Here is a 13,832-nt window from a genome sequence, read left to right as displayed (position 1 = left end):
TCCCTCGAAAGACAAGGTAATGCTCGAACTGTTGCATCAGTGAAGTATTATACGTTTACATGCATGTTCGTGTAACCTTTCGATGTACCCTCGTCTCTTAAATTTTCATCCTGCATTTAGTAAATATTTGCGTAATTTCGATGGTGCGTATGGGTCGTAAAAAGAAATGACTAAAATACTCATTAGGTAATGTCATATTAACATACCGATGACTGATGAAAAATGAAACTGATGATGGTATAGTCAATTTTAGAATTATTTCATAACTTCGTTTTGAGAAAGTGAACGTTGAAAATAGAATCTGCTGAAATAGAATAATTCAAAATAGAATATTCTACAGTAGGACGTCTCAAAATATGACGGGCCAAAATACACCATTGATAGAAGAATCATTCCGACACCTTCAACTCGTGATTCTCCATGCAGAAACTGTGTTATGTTCGAAAGTTCTGAAGGGAAGATCATCGAGGAAATTTGAAATATCATATGGCAAGGTAATGCGTTTCCAACGGCCTTATAAGTACGATAGGCGACACGGTTGTTGCAATAGAGGTTTTATATTTACAGAAAGGTTACATCCTGAAGAATGCGTGCTTGAATGAAAGCCCCACGAATGCGGACCGATAGAATCAGAGAGGGAGTGGGTAAGAAGACAAGGTATAAAACAAAGATACATTCTTCAAGATTAAAACAAGAAAGAAGAAGATGAAAGATCAATAAGAGGTAAAAGATGAATTAGAATGCACGTTTTAAATATGTGAATGTGGGGGAGGAGGAGGAACTGCAAATTCTCATAATTTTTAAAACTAAATTCAAAATATTTTTCATTTCGTAATTATTATTTTTGTCTCTTTAATTTCAAGCACCCTTAAGTATTGATTTATCACCTATAATTACCATAATCATAATTTAAAGTCTTCGTTCGAGAGATTAAATAATAATAAATAGAGGCGCTTTTTTTTTCTTTGAAGAGGAAAGTAAAATTGAATTTGGCGTGCATATTACGTCTTCTCTAGCCTGCGGGTAGGCGGTCTCTTAGAATGCCTGTGGTATACGCTTATATGTCAAGGTCGTCTTCATACCCATCATTTCTTTTACGATTTATTTGCAGTATGCTGGTTACCATCTTCGTCTCTATTTCTGCACGTAAAAATAACTCAACAGGCAAATCATTGAATCATTTTACTGTAAACTTTTGATGCAATAATTTTTTAATCCTACTTGCGTTACTGAAGTACTTTAAATTTAAATTCTTGCTATTTTCCTTTTCCTTATTTTAAATAGTTTATTTTGAATTGTTTTAATACGAAAAAGGGAGGGTTATTTTAATCCTTAGGGGATGATTTCATCCCTTTAGAAGAAATCCCTCCTTATGCTAAATCTTCTATTTCACCAGTTCTGTGACCTCTTCTTGTCAATGGAATCCGCGCGTATCGTGACAAGGAAGAGATCGCAAGGATACGAAGAACCAAACGGAGAAAGATGAGACTTTCTCCGTGACTATGTTGTTACCAGTCGCTTGATATTCGCAATTAGATCTACTGGTCTAGTTGCGGCTTTCGCAATATCCAAGTTGTTGCTCGACCTTTGGGATTATCCTGTCTGTGCAATGATGCGACCCCTGTATGCAGTGGGTGATTCCCTAACCACGAAGATGGTCGTGCAGACTCTTCAACTTCTTCTTCAAGATCTATTTAGTGATACTCGTTCAGCATAACTTTTATGACTTCGTGACTTTCTACTTCCTTGAAATAGAATTTTATCTTTGCTGAAGATATTGAAAGGTGAATTATTTTTTATGAATCATATTTCATGGGTTTATTTCGTCAGTACCCGTGACCAATGGAAATTCCGTTATTTCCAAAATACCATTCAATAAAAATTTTCATTACTAATTAAGGAAAAATTTCTCTAACGGTATGGAGGTTGTAAATTACGAAGGTCTAGGAGTTTTATGGATACTCTTCTAATTGTAAGTCATCACGTTTCGATGAAAGTGACGAGAGAATAAAATGGGAAGACATTTTCTCTTCTTTTATTTGTCCACGAGTCTTTGAAATATTGTGTCGTAACGTGTATGACGTAACCGAAGGTGTGTAGAAAACTATTGTAATATTATGCAATAAAGCAAATAATGCGGAGATCTGAAAGTCAGACGCCATTGAACAAACACTTGCTACTCGTGCCTCGAGACCGGATAATGCTTCTTCGGTTTGCTGTATGTAGGGTCATTTTGGCCCTCTAAAAAATATACATACTTTTGTATGTTTCTTAAGCTATATGAAAATATTTTTAGATTCTTATTAAAGAAAAAAAAAAAAAAAGCAATTATTTAGATTCAAAATGCTGTAACCTCTTAATTACCATCTTAATAAGTAACACGCGACATTTGTAGAACTCGTCTCTTTTCACTGACAGGTTATGCATCACTGTCATTGCATTTGTAATGATGTCAGTCAATGGTTAATGACGTCATCAGTCTCGTACGCTGAACACGTTCTTACGGGATGTAACCATCCGTCTCGCCCTTGGACCCTGTGTTTCCTTCATTTTTTCTAGGTGTAACCAAAGTACAGTCCTTAAAAAAACAGTCATTCAAAGAACGATTTAAATAAAATGATTAATGAAATAAAATATATAAAACTTCTTATGATATAAACTTGGGTAGGAAAATAATGCAAAAAAATTGAATGTACAATATGTTAAAAATTTATTTTGCAATTAAAATCATCATTAACACACTTCAGGTGTTACCAGTATCGCCATTTCATCACTATACATCTTTTCATCTTAAAATTACACAATTTACACTTAAAATACACAGGGTGTCGCGATGGGTTCTTAAGACCCATCGTCGCGTCAATGAAGTCTTATTTCTATACCGGATTATTAAATGATCAGAGAGCTTGGTCTTGTTCCGGGTGAGCAGCGATGTATTCCAAAGCTTTCAAGATCCCAGCTGGGATGGGAGGAGGGGTTGGGAGATGTTCGCCCTTTGGCTGGAAGCCATTTTCGTCTGCTACGTAACTCAGGGAGACCGGAGTTCCGTCAGCAGCAGGGTAACTGTAGGATCCTTCGACAATCACCACCGAGTTCGTTTCGTTCAGCTGCTTCGGTTGACCTTGTTCCGCTACCTTGATGCCGTTTGCAGACTCGTAGCTGAAGATGTACGAACCATCTGGGTTGGGACCATCGGCGGTGTAGGCGACGATGGCCACCGGTGTGGTGTTCTCCACAGGTGCGGAGAAAGATGATACCGCGAGGGAGGCGAAGAGGACACAGATCTAAGAGAGAACATTTTTTTATTGTTATATAGCAAAGATGAAAGCAAAGAAAAAAGATTATATGAATCTTGAGTTTCGCTAATTGGTCATTAATTACTCTAATGAAATTTAAATTTAAAGATCGACTACTTGTGTGCCTAATAATTAAAGTTTAATTTTCACTGCGCTAATTAGTGTGTTAACACTGATTTTATTAACAATGCAATCTGTTAATTTTCATTCTGCTACTTTATGCCATTATCACTATATAATATCAAAGATATTTATTAAAGTTAGTCTCTCTCTCTTAATTTCATTAATTATTTAATTAACACTAATGACTCCAATGAGAATGAATGTGTTAATGAAATATTTTTCACCGAATCGCGAAACTCACCAAAGTGTTCATGTTGATCAGAGTGGTTTTCAGGTAGTAAAGACCAAGTCTAACGGACCCGTTTATATATCTCAGCCGAAACCTTGCCAGGTGCGAGGACCTCTCTCTCATTGATAGATTTCTGGCCCAAGCTTAGACACTGGCAAACATTACGAAATTCCTTTTTTTCTTCTTTTTTTAGAGGGGGTCAAATAGAGGGGCAAGCTGGAAGAGTGAGTACAGTAGGTATACAGAAACGCCACGTCTCGTCAACGTACAACATCGTGTCCCTGTGACACACGTTCATGAAGATTCTGGAAAAAAAGAGACGCATTTGCATCATCTTGAAAATCTGCGCTCGAAGAAAGTTCCTGACCACCTTATTACGTGAGTATAATTCAAATGTTTTCCCTAAAATGGTTATACTGATGATGACCCCTTGTTAACAGTTAACCCTGTCAAAATGACAAACGATTTCATATTTTGAATAATTTTGTAAAAACTTAAGTTGGATTTTGTACAGGTAAAGAATTCCTTTTTCTGTCGTTTATTCACTTATTTTTAGTTAAAAAATTTATTATTTATTGCGACTATAATAAACAACAATGAAGCTACTCAGAAGTTTCAAATTAATTTAAATTAAAAATTAAAATATTAATCCTTATATCCAGTATCATACATATCAATTAACTATGTACACATGAAATGAAGATATTATCGTTCCTCAAATGATTATGCATTTAATAATGATAATCTTTTGTATTATAATTTTTCAAATGCCATTCTTTCAAGGTGCATATGTGCACGTAAGGTGAATCCACGAAAGGTCTCACCAAATATGGAATTCATTTTCAATGCTTTCATTGACCCGGTGATCCCTTTGGGCAAATTTTCGTGTTTCACGTGTTTTATAAATTCAGCCGTGTAACAAATCTGTTGAACCTTGGGTTACAGCACGCGAACCGAATATGTAAGCTTATCTATCTTCACGGTGCAAGAGGCTGACTGCCAAAAAAGTTCCTCCTTTTGGCAATTGATGCACCATAAATAGTTTTCCATGATACTTTTAAATCATCAAATCAGGACAGACTTTGTATATTTCAAAATCATCCACTCTATATGCAGCAACTTAACCCTCGGATGACGGACCATGGAGAGAGCTACAATTTTAATCTAATTTTGTATCTCAAATCATATTCATTTTCTAACTTTTACATGGTTCTTTTAAAATTATCCTTTCAATATGTATATAAAACCCTTTCGTTTAAAAATTATCAATTTAAATTTAAACTAATATTCTTGTATACATTTTGTAAGTTTGAAATTTATGATGTCAGTCTAGCTGCTAAAAGCGTTAATTCGACTGTGTTTCTATATAAACAAGAGTAACATCTTTCATTTACTCTGCAAATATCATGTTTAAACGGTGAAACTTCATTTCTCTTTCGCAATTATTCCTACGTATCTCGGTAGCAGTGCATCTCGTAGTTCAGTAATTTGGCAATAAATCTATTCGCCTGGAAATGTCCTTATGACCCGGGGGCCATAGGATTTTTTTTCTTAAGGTTATGAGAAAACGAAAGTGTTTGGGAACACGACAGACGATGTTTGAAGACATCAAAATTTGGCAACAGGTCATCGTCAGTTACCTGACATTTAAACCTTCGTCACTTCTTGATTGATGAAATTATCAGTGCAAGATATCATTTTCTACATCAACAACCTTTTTCTGAACACTTTTACCCATTTCGTTTTTTGGAGGGAGAGAATGTTGGGAATTTCTTGAGAAATATCCTTTTGAGTCATCTACCTGTTTCTTCTGATAATTATTCGTCGATCATCGTTTTTCTGTCGGTAAAATAGAATGCTGGATCGTAAATCGAATGCTGGGTTGCGCATAGTAAGGGGACATAGGTAACTGATTTGATTGTTGTAATAATGATTTTATTATTTATTTCATTACCATCAAATATATTGATAAAGTGAAAAATGTATATATATTTTAACGTAAACCTTCTATTTAAATTATAGTTTAAAATCTTAAAATATTTTTTTGTTTATTCCTTTATCACAAAATTAAAAAATTATCTTATTTTATTACGTTAACGTTCCAAGTTGTATGATTATATCACAGCTTTTCAAAATGAAGTGTACCAGTGAAAACTGATAAGAGAATCAGTTTGGAATACGATTTCTCATGGTCGTTAAGACTCGATAAAAGGCTGGAATCTTGAACGAAGGTGGAGCTGTGAAGTGCAAGTGATAAATTATTATAACCCGTTGGAAGAGACTCCTTAATCGTTGGCTACGTAACTTTCGTTGAACCAACTAAAGGGAGTTCGGCTCATCCACCTTGTGAAAGTAAAAAGTATTCTATAGCAGGGTTTCCCAAACTGTATTTTATAAGTTGCGGAAAAAATATTTTAGAAAGTGTTAGATGAATCATTCTAAGAAACATAAAAATCATTGATGGCTGGTATAATTAGAAGAAGAAAAAGAAGAAAAAAATTCTAAGTAGCATTAGTTTTATATTAAAATCCAGAGAAGTATTGATATTATATTAACAATTATATTGATTTTAAGGGATGCCAAATGAAAAATTTAAATTAGAAATTAAAACAATCATGCGACAAAATTTGATAACATAAAAGTATTGCCAACCAGTACTTATGATATATCAGTTTAAATCTCGAAAGTTAATAAAAAAGACTGTATAAAGCTTTCTGTAACGTATACCTTATTTGATGCGTTAAAGTTTGGGAAACGCTGATGTAGTATTCAGGTAAGGGAGATGACCTCTACTGCATCCTCCTCCATCGCAAGTTGGGACCTACTTCAAACCTGTATACCGGAAAACCTGTATACAATTTATTGAGACCCTATAAATTGTCTCAATAATGACATCTGCATTTATTAATAATCCCTGGACATGCATGTTCTCAACTGTATTTTAATAATTCAGTAATTTGTTCCTATAAATCCTCCTGCCAAAGAAATTTTTTCCTGGTAATTACACAAAGAGATAAGTGTAATTACTTTCACTTTGGTGTATTGTAATTAATTGCGATATAATAGTTAAACAGTGGCAACCATTAATGCGTGGTATTTAATAATTAGGAATTAATACTTCCATTTAATTTTTAATTATCAAATGACAGAAAATAATATAACACCACTAATTTCTAACATTCGTTTATACCAATTTGTTATATTATTCAATTATATAGTTATCCGTCCTCAAAACGAATCGAAAAGATTAGAAAACGTTCATTAGAATCAACGTGTTAGGCATCATCAACAAACTGGGAAGTATAAATCATGGTACCTTTCACTGGTTGTCCTCAAAGGTTACAAATGCTTGGCGTTAATTAAAAATGAACGACAAAGTTCTGAAAATATTAATGATCAACGTGCGTACTGAAACCTTAGGGCTTGATGAAGTTATTTATTTTTCTTTACGAAATATCATCTGATTATTATCTTCATTTCATGAAATCTAACGTTATGTAGATTTCGTCCTTCTACTTCTCTATTCGTGTCAAAATGTTTTTTAATCATCATAAAGTTTGATCATAAAGCTTTATCGCGGGAATCATTAATGATGGGGTAATAAATGTTTTCATGGTTTCGAAATTTAATGTTTCTTTTCAGGATTACACAGTGATTTTGTAGATATCTATATTTCTTTTGTACATACATATAATTTTAATGATAGAAAATCACTGCTTTTTAAGTGATGAGGACGATGTCTTTCAGATACTTATTAACCTTGAAAATAACCTTGGAATATATGGTGGCTTTTAATTAGCTGTTTAGACTATTAATTATGTGCTTATTGCAAAATTATTCTAATTTTATTCTATTTATTGCTATTTTATCAAAGTTTCGTCTCTAAATACTCAATTTGAAATGTTACTAAATTTTATTTGATTCAAACAAAATAATATAGTACTGTTTTTTAAGAAACACATTGAATAGAAAGCTGAAAAAATGGAAAAGCAATGGAGATACAAAATTTATATTTAACACGTATCACGAATTTTAGGTTTTATTCACCATGTACCACGTCGAAATTAAAAGTCCAATAATTTGTAAATCCTTAAGGTCCTGTATGTACTCTTAAAAAATATTGAATTGCAGTTTTGTTATATAACGTTACGCAAGTAAAATGTTCTTGCACCTGTAGGATCGTATTATAAATAAGGATGCGCTTTAGTACAGACATATTTATTGCAATCTGCTTTACTTTTACTAATTACTCATAATAATTAGTCTCCAGTCACACCCTGGACAAAATTTCTCTTTTAAGTCTCAGAAACTGATAATGGATTAATATGAAATTTGTAAACGAATATTTATTAATATAATATTGATAAAAAATTAAAATGCAAAAAATTCTGTTATCCTAATTACACATTAAGAATTCCAAGTCATCCATGTAACTTGTTTAAACAAAAGAAATATTGCTAGAAATGCAAGTTATGACCTCAACTTTCTGATCCTCCCACGCCTACATTGTCAACCGGAATTGTTTGAAAAATTTGAAGGTGTTCTCTTTCACAGAGTGGGAGAGTAAGGGGATGGAGGTGGGGTTAAAAAAGGCAGTACCTTGCCAGAAATTCGCCGAATCTTCAGCTGATGGAGGTATAAAGGGATCCTGAGCACCATGGTAGAATCAGTGCAACGTGAAACTCTTCGGAAAGAACCACCGAAAAAGCAGCATAAAAAATCAACATGTACCAATTGGTGAGTTTGAGAACAATATTTGGTTTTTTTTTTTTAATATGTACCCCTCTTCATAGTTCAGCATTTCAAATTATTCACAAAAAATAATACAATTATTCAATAAGCAATTAGGACAAATAAAATAAAGAACATAGAAAATATAGTTATGTCTGTGACTAGTAGAAATAAAAATTTATGATCTAAGAATAAGGATCCGGAATGAGGATCCTTTCAAAAATTTCCAGGAAACTACAAAGATAAAATAAATATCTACAGTGATTTTTTCCTCGTGGAATTTTTTGTTTGAACGAAATGCTTTGGAATTTTGTGAACCGTGCAAAAAATTGTATAATTCAACTCTTTCCTTTTATGATTTCATCGGTCTATCAATAACTAAAAGAGAACGAATACAAAATTATATTTTCCATCATTTATTTATTTATTTTTCAAATTATTTTCGAATTGCATTATTTACAACAGAGTTTTCTTAAACGCAATACACTTGACTACTTTTTGAATTTTCAAAATTTGAAAGGTAACAGTATCCGCATGATTTCAGGCAATCGTACTGGCCTTGATAGCCTTGGCAGCGGGTGCACCGTTGACCCAAACGTACACCACACCGATACCGATCCTCAGGCAAACGGCAGTCGGCCCGAATCCCGACGGAAGTTACAGTTACAGCTACGAAACGGGAAATGGCATCCAAGCACAAGAGGTCGGCTACCTTAACTACGCAGGCACCCAAGCGGAGGTTCGAGAAGCTCAGGGTAGCTACAGCTACACCGCGCCAAATGGGGAAATTGTTCAAGTGACCTACGTGGCTAACGAGAATGGATTCCAACCCCAAGGTAGCCACATCCCTCCCATACCACCCCAGATTCTCAAGGCTCTCGAATACATTGCCGCTCATCCTGAAGAGAACAATATCGGTGCTCAATGAGACCAGACGGATAGATCTACTGGGCGCGCCTCGCAAGAAGATACAGGGGTAAAGAGGAATACACACTGGGAGGCTGTTTAGTTTTAGGATGAATTCATAGCGGAGAGAAGTAGATTGCTCAGGTCCTGGCAAAGTATACTGGTCCCAACTACTTGCCCAATTGAAACTCGACTTAAAAAGGCACTCATATTATTGTTTTATTGGGCCTAAGACTGCATTCACAATGGGCAAATATCCTATACCAAGTCTATATATGTTTCTGTACTGATATATTTATTGCAATCTGCAACTTTTACGAGACGAGTCAGTGTATGTTTACAAATTCACGCGCTCAACGCAAAGTCGAAGCTCAGTTGTTTCCAGTTCTTCAAACGGTTCGGTCGAAATCTGTGTAAGTACTGTGAGTCGGGCTTGCTTCGAGCACGTGAATTTCTACGCATTTACTATCTCGTCTCGTTGGAGGACTATAGGGAGCTAAGGAGATAGTTTGCTCGGGCAGCTTTTTCCTTTCATTGGGGGCAAGAGTCCCTGGGGAGGATGATACTCGGGGGCAAGCACAGCCTGCCTGGTTAGTCTTTTCCTCTTTCCTTATATTATAATAGAATAATATATTTTCTACCCATCATATGTCGATAAGTAAATACATCATTTGATTAAACCAATGTTTATTTTATTAAAAATAACCATCTCTAATTATGAAAGACGTGGTTTATTTTAGAACAAAACATGAAAAGATTGTTATTTTACATAATAATTTTATATAACAAATTTCAATATACAAGAAGAAACAGAAAATATAAATGTTCCAATTATGTTTTCTACAACCGAAATATTGTTTATTTAACTAACTAAATGTCATCGACATAATGATCATTCATACTGGAATTTATGTAAATTTCACAGCTAAGCGAGACCAATGTGATTGAAAGTCAGTGATCAACAAAAAAATCAGTGACTTCATCAAATACCACGTGAGTAATAAATATTTCACATAAATGTCCATACTTTTATTTATTTTCCATTACTGATATCAGTTCTCGTGTAATATACACCGTATAAAAACATTTTTTTGCTCGTGAAAACATTTACGATTGATGATATGGAAAATAAAAAAATAAAAAATACAGAGAAATATTTTGTATTTTGCAAAATTTATGTACGATGAAAATATTTCTACTTTCCTCTAATCACAGAATTACATAAGGAATTGATTGAACAGAAAATCATTACAATTTTTATTATAATAATTTCCTTCACAGGTTTATTCATGAGATCACAATATGTCGATTACGAACCTACTAACGATTTACTGTTCTATGTAAATGTGGTTGAAATTGGGCAATTAAATTTTTTATAGAAATATGAATCTTTTGTATATTGAACTTTAAGTGATATTTAACCCTTTCATAAAATTTTCATGTTATATGAATTACAAATAATAAGAAAATTTTTTTATTTATTTCAGTTCTTTTACATTATTTTTTTAAACTTTCTAGCTTTCTATATTTCTCTGAAGGGGTTAATTCCTTCATGGATATTCAAATTTTTAAACAAAAGTCTTTTGCATATTTATAGAAATATTGCACGCTTTAATTATAATCAAAATTCGAGACACAACCACTTCATCTTTCATTTAATATTAATAATACTTTTAATTTTCTTTTACTTTTAGCTATTCAATTATATTAAGACGTTCACAGTTCTGATGACTCACAATACAGTCACAAGAATCCAGAATTAGAAATTATACAGAGTGTATCAAAACTAATGTACAATTCAAAAATTATATAAATACTAAATTCCCAATTATTTACATAAAAAATTGCAAGATACATATTAAAGAAATTTCTTAAATTTATTTTAACATAGAGAATTAGCAATTTATAGATTGGACATTATTTTGAGGACACCCTGTATACACTGAATGTTCATATGCCAACAATAATTTAAATCAATGTTATAATTAATTCACACTTTGATAGCGATTGTCACTAATCATAACTTTGTAATTTAGAAAACTGACAATTATTAATAGTAATTTAGATTCTTAATTTTCATTTCATTGTTAAACTGTGAACGTATTAAATTTTAATATGTGCCACCAGTGAGCCCACGCTGCTCCAATTTCAATAAAATGAAAAAAGATCCTAAAATCAAATTTCAATTCTCATTATCAATGATTAAATCAGTTTCGTTGATTAGGTCGTAACGATTTGTACTGCCGATTATTATTAACAGGAACAGCGTTTTGTTGACTGGGCGAATCTTTAGCAGCTTCTTCCGGTTCCGGCGTTGATGGTTGTTTAGCAATCCACTCAAGTGCCCTTTGAATGGCTGGTGGTATCGGTGGAGGTGTTGGTATATGAGTACCAGCTACTTGAGCACCAAACTCATCAGCCGTCCAACTGATGGCTATTGGTGTACCATCTGGAGCATTGTATTGCACTGATCCTTGGATCAACTGTGTTTCCGATGGTGTGCCAGCATACTTCCGGCTGCCGATTTCTTTTTGTACTATACCACCCTCTGTTTCGTAAGTGAAGGAATAGTGTCCGCGATTGTCACCTAGATCTCTATTCTCGTTTACGATTTTCTCCGGTTGCCGGAAGTACTCCTGGCAGGAAGCTGATGCTACCAGAGCGAGGAGAACCTGGAAATTGATGGTAAAATTAGAACTATAAAATTTATGATGGTTTTGATATGCTGAGTGGGTTATAAGTGGACTCGGTGCATTGAGGATACAACATTTTTATCAATGTTCTCAATATAAAATTGTTGATCGTTAGATAACCACTGTGTAATCCGCTCTGACAATTGGGCAGTTCGAATTAAAAAATATTTGGGAAAAGTTTTTTTTTATTACTCAAAATGGTATCTTTTAATTGGAGAAACTCCGCATTGTAAAATCTAAATTTACCAGAACATTTAATTCAAGATTAAAGTGTAATTAGAGTCGGTATACCAATCCTTTAATCTTTATCATGTTCGTCCTGTAAATCTATTGAGATACCTTTCCCCGTAAAAGGTCAGGGCAAGACGAATGTATCAGTAGGTAGGTCACAATACTCAGTACGATTGAAAGGAGTAAAAGGGACGAAACTCTCCTCTAACGCAGCTACACGACATCCATACAAATTTATTGTAACTTATTTGAAAGATTATTTATTTATCTATTACCTTTCACCGTCGAATAGCGGACCATGGAGAGAGGCACAATTTTAATGTAATTTTGTATTTCATATTATTATTATTTTTAAAACTTTACACTGTTCCTTTAAATATTATTCTTTTGTTATATGAAACTCTTTCATTAAAAAATTATGCATCTAACTATAAATTTAAGTCTAACAATAAGAAATATAAAATTTTTATTTTCAGAAAATATAAAAACCATGGAGAACTAATTTAATGTTCCTTAATTTTATACAAATAATTTCAAATGGCCTCATATAAAAATTGAACATCTAAAAATTTTAATTGAACTGGAGAAAAGATCGTTAGATATTCTAAATTAACCATAACGAAATATAAAAATATTGGAATGACCCAATAGGAGATATTGGATATTCATAATGGACAGAAAGAAAGTGGAACGCGTCGCAAATCAAAAGAAGACACTTACCAGGGTACGCATGGTTGTACACGTGCAACAATGCTCACAACGATCTCCTTCGTGAAAGTGCTGTATGTTGAAAATGAAAGATAATTTTCAGCGTCAGATAAAATGGACACGGTCACATGTGGCTGGTTCGTCCAGATGGTTGCCGTTGGGATGTTCGTGAGCAACTCTTGGACGGTTGGGGGCACAGCCGACCTTTATACCGGCGACCAGTTGCCACTCTTTACATAACCCGAGAAAGTTTATTTCGGGATAAGTCCGTTCTCCCTCTAGATTCTAGATCGATTCTAACCACGAACGAACCCTTTAAATTGAAACAAAAAAAAACTTTGCATAATAATGCCATATAGATAGAAATCACATAACATGGGTTTTTGATGGTAATTTCAAGGAAATCATTGGATGATGGTGGTTCTCGTTTCTTCTGGAAATTCATTGCGTAAGTATTCACTTGCGTAATTATCCTGATGACTTCTTCCTTTTTTTTTCTTTTTGGTGAATAGGGGACAATGAGAGTAACGATCATGATTGTGGCATCGTTAGGTGAACGTTCGATAAATGGAAAAATTTTTGTGGAATATGGTAATGGGTTCGATGTCAACGAATGATAGTCATCTATTTTGTAATTCAAATTGATTATTTATCATTGACCCTGTTTTTTGGAAAGCGATAGTTCATTAGTGTTTCTTCCCTCGGAAGAAAGTGAAATATTATAATTACTAATTTATATTTTTGTAATCTTGTTCTCAATTCTATAAGTATAACTCAATTTATTATATTATTTATTATATTATGTAATTTTTGCTTTATTCGAAGAAGTGAAATTCTCCTTTCTTTTTTGCTAATTTATTTATTGTATCATAATTTATCATATATTCAGGAGACGTCGAAGATCTCTGATAAAAA

At 33.5% G+C, this 13,832-nt stretch overlaps 3 protein-coding genes across 4 annotated transcripts; 1 reads left to right on the top strand and 2 right to left on the bottom strand.

Moving 5' to 3' along the window:
* Nucleotides 1–2,758: 2,758 nt before the first annotated feature.
* Nucleotides 2,759–3,771, bottom strand: LOC114871892 (endocuticle structural glycoprotein SgAbd-2-like). Its single transcript, XM_029178451.2, has 2 exons — nucleotides 3,661–3,771; nucleotides 2,759–3,284 (listed from the first exon to the last, which is right to left on the bottom strand). The coding sequence occupies exons 1-2, from the start codon at nucleotides 3,769–3,771 to the stop codon at nucleotides 2,898–2,900; spliced, it is 498 nt and encodes a 165-aa protein (XP_029034284.2). The 3' UTR covers nucleotides 2,759–2,897.
* On the top strand, nucleotides 3,736–12,938 carry LOC114871893 (endocuticle structural glycoprotein SgAbd-8-like). Of its 2 annotated transcripts, XR_003788661.2 has the most exons (5): nucleotides 5,855–6,000; nucleotides 8,203–8,385; nucleotides 8,924–9,875; nucleotides 10,211–10,278; nucleotides 12,686–12,938. XR_003788661.2 is itself a non-coding variant. In XM_029178452.2 (4 exons), the coding sequence occupies exons 3-4, from the start codon at nucleotides 8,374–8,376 to the stop codon at nucleotides 9,305–9,307; spliced, it is 396 nt and encodes a 131-aa protein (XP_029034285.2). In that variant the 5' UTR covers nucleotides 3,736–3,750; nucleotides 3,842–4,026; nucleotides 8,203–8,373; the 3' UTR covers nucleotides 9,308–9,939. The 2 variants fall into 2 exon arrangements, 1 of the variants encoding a protein (XP_029034285.2); XM_029178452.2 differs by lacking the exons at nucleotides 5,855–6,000; nucleotides 10,211–10,278; nucleotides 12,686–12,938 and adding exons at nucleotides 3,736–3,750; nucleotides 3,842–4,026 and having other exon boundaries at nucleotides 8,924–9,939.
* On the bottom strand, nucleotides 10,116–13,010 carry LOC114871891 (endocuticle structural glycoprotein SgAbd-4-like). Its single transcript, XM_029178449.2, has 2 exons — nucleotides 12,930–13,010; nucleotides 10,116–11,957 (listed from the first exon to the last, which is right to left on the bottom strand). The coding sequence occupies exons 1-2, from the start codon at nucleotides 12,939–12,941 to the stop codon at nucleotides 11,493–11,495; spliced, it is 477 nt and encodes a 158-aa protein (XP_029034282.1). The 5' UTR covers nucleotides 12,942–13,010; the 3' UTR covers nucleotides 10,116–11,492.
* Nucleotides 13,011–13,832: the final 822 nt, after the last annotated feature.

This window comes from Osmia bicornis, chromosome 1 (assembly GCF_907164935.1).
Source record: "Osmia bicornis bicornis chromosome 1, iOsmBic2.1, whole genome shotgun sequence".
NCBI lineage: Eukaryota > Metazoa > Arthropoda > Insecta > Hymenoptera > Megachilidae > Osmia > Osmia bicornis.
This window is presented reverse-complemented; position numbering and strand designations above follow the sequence as displayed.

Bases quoted from the DNA above. Each gene is read 5' to 3' on its own strand.
- LOC114871892 (XM_029178451.2), bottom strand. From the start codon at position 3,771: ATGAGAGAGAGGTCCTCGCACCTGGCAAGGTTTCGGCTGAGATATATA. The intron at 3,285-3,660 runs GTGAGTTTCGCG...GTTCTCTCTTAG, and splicing joins TGATCAACATGAACACTTTG to ATCTGTGTCCTCTTCGCCTC.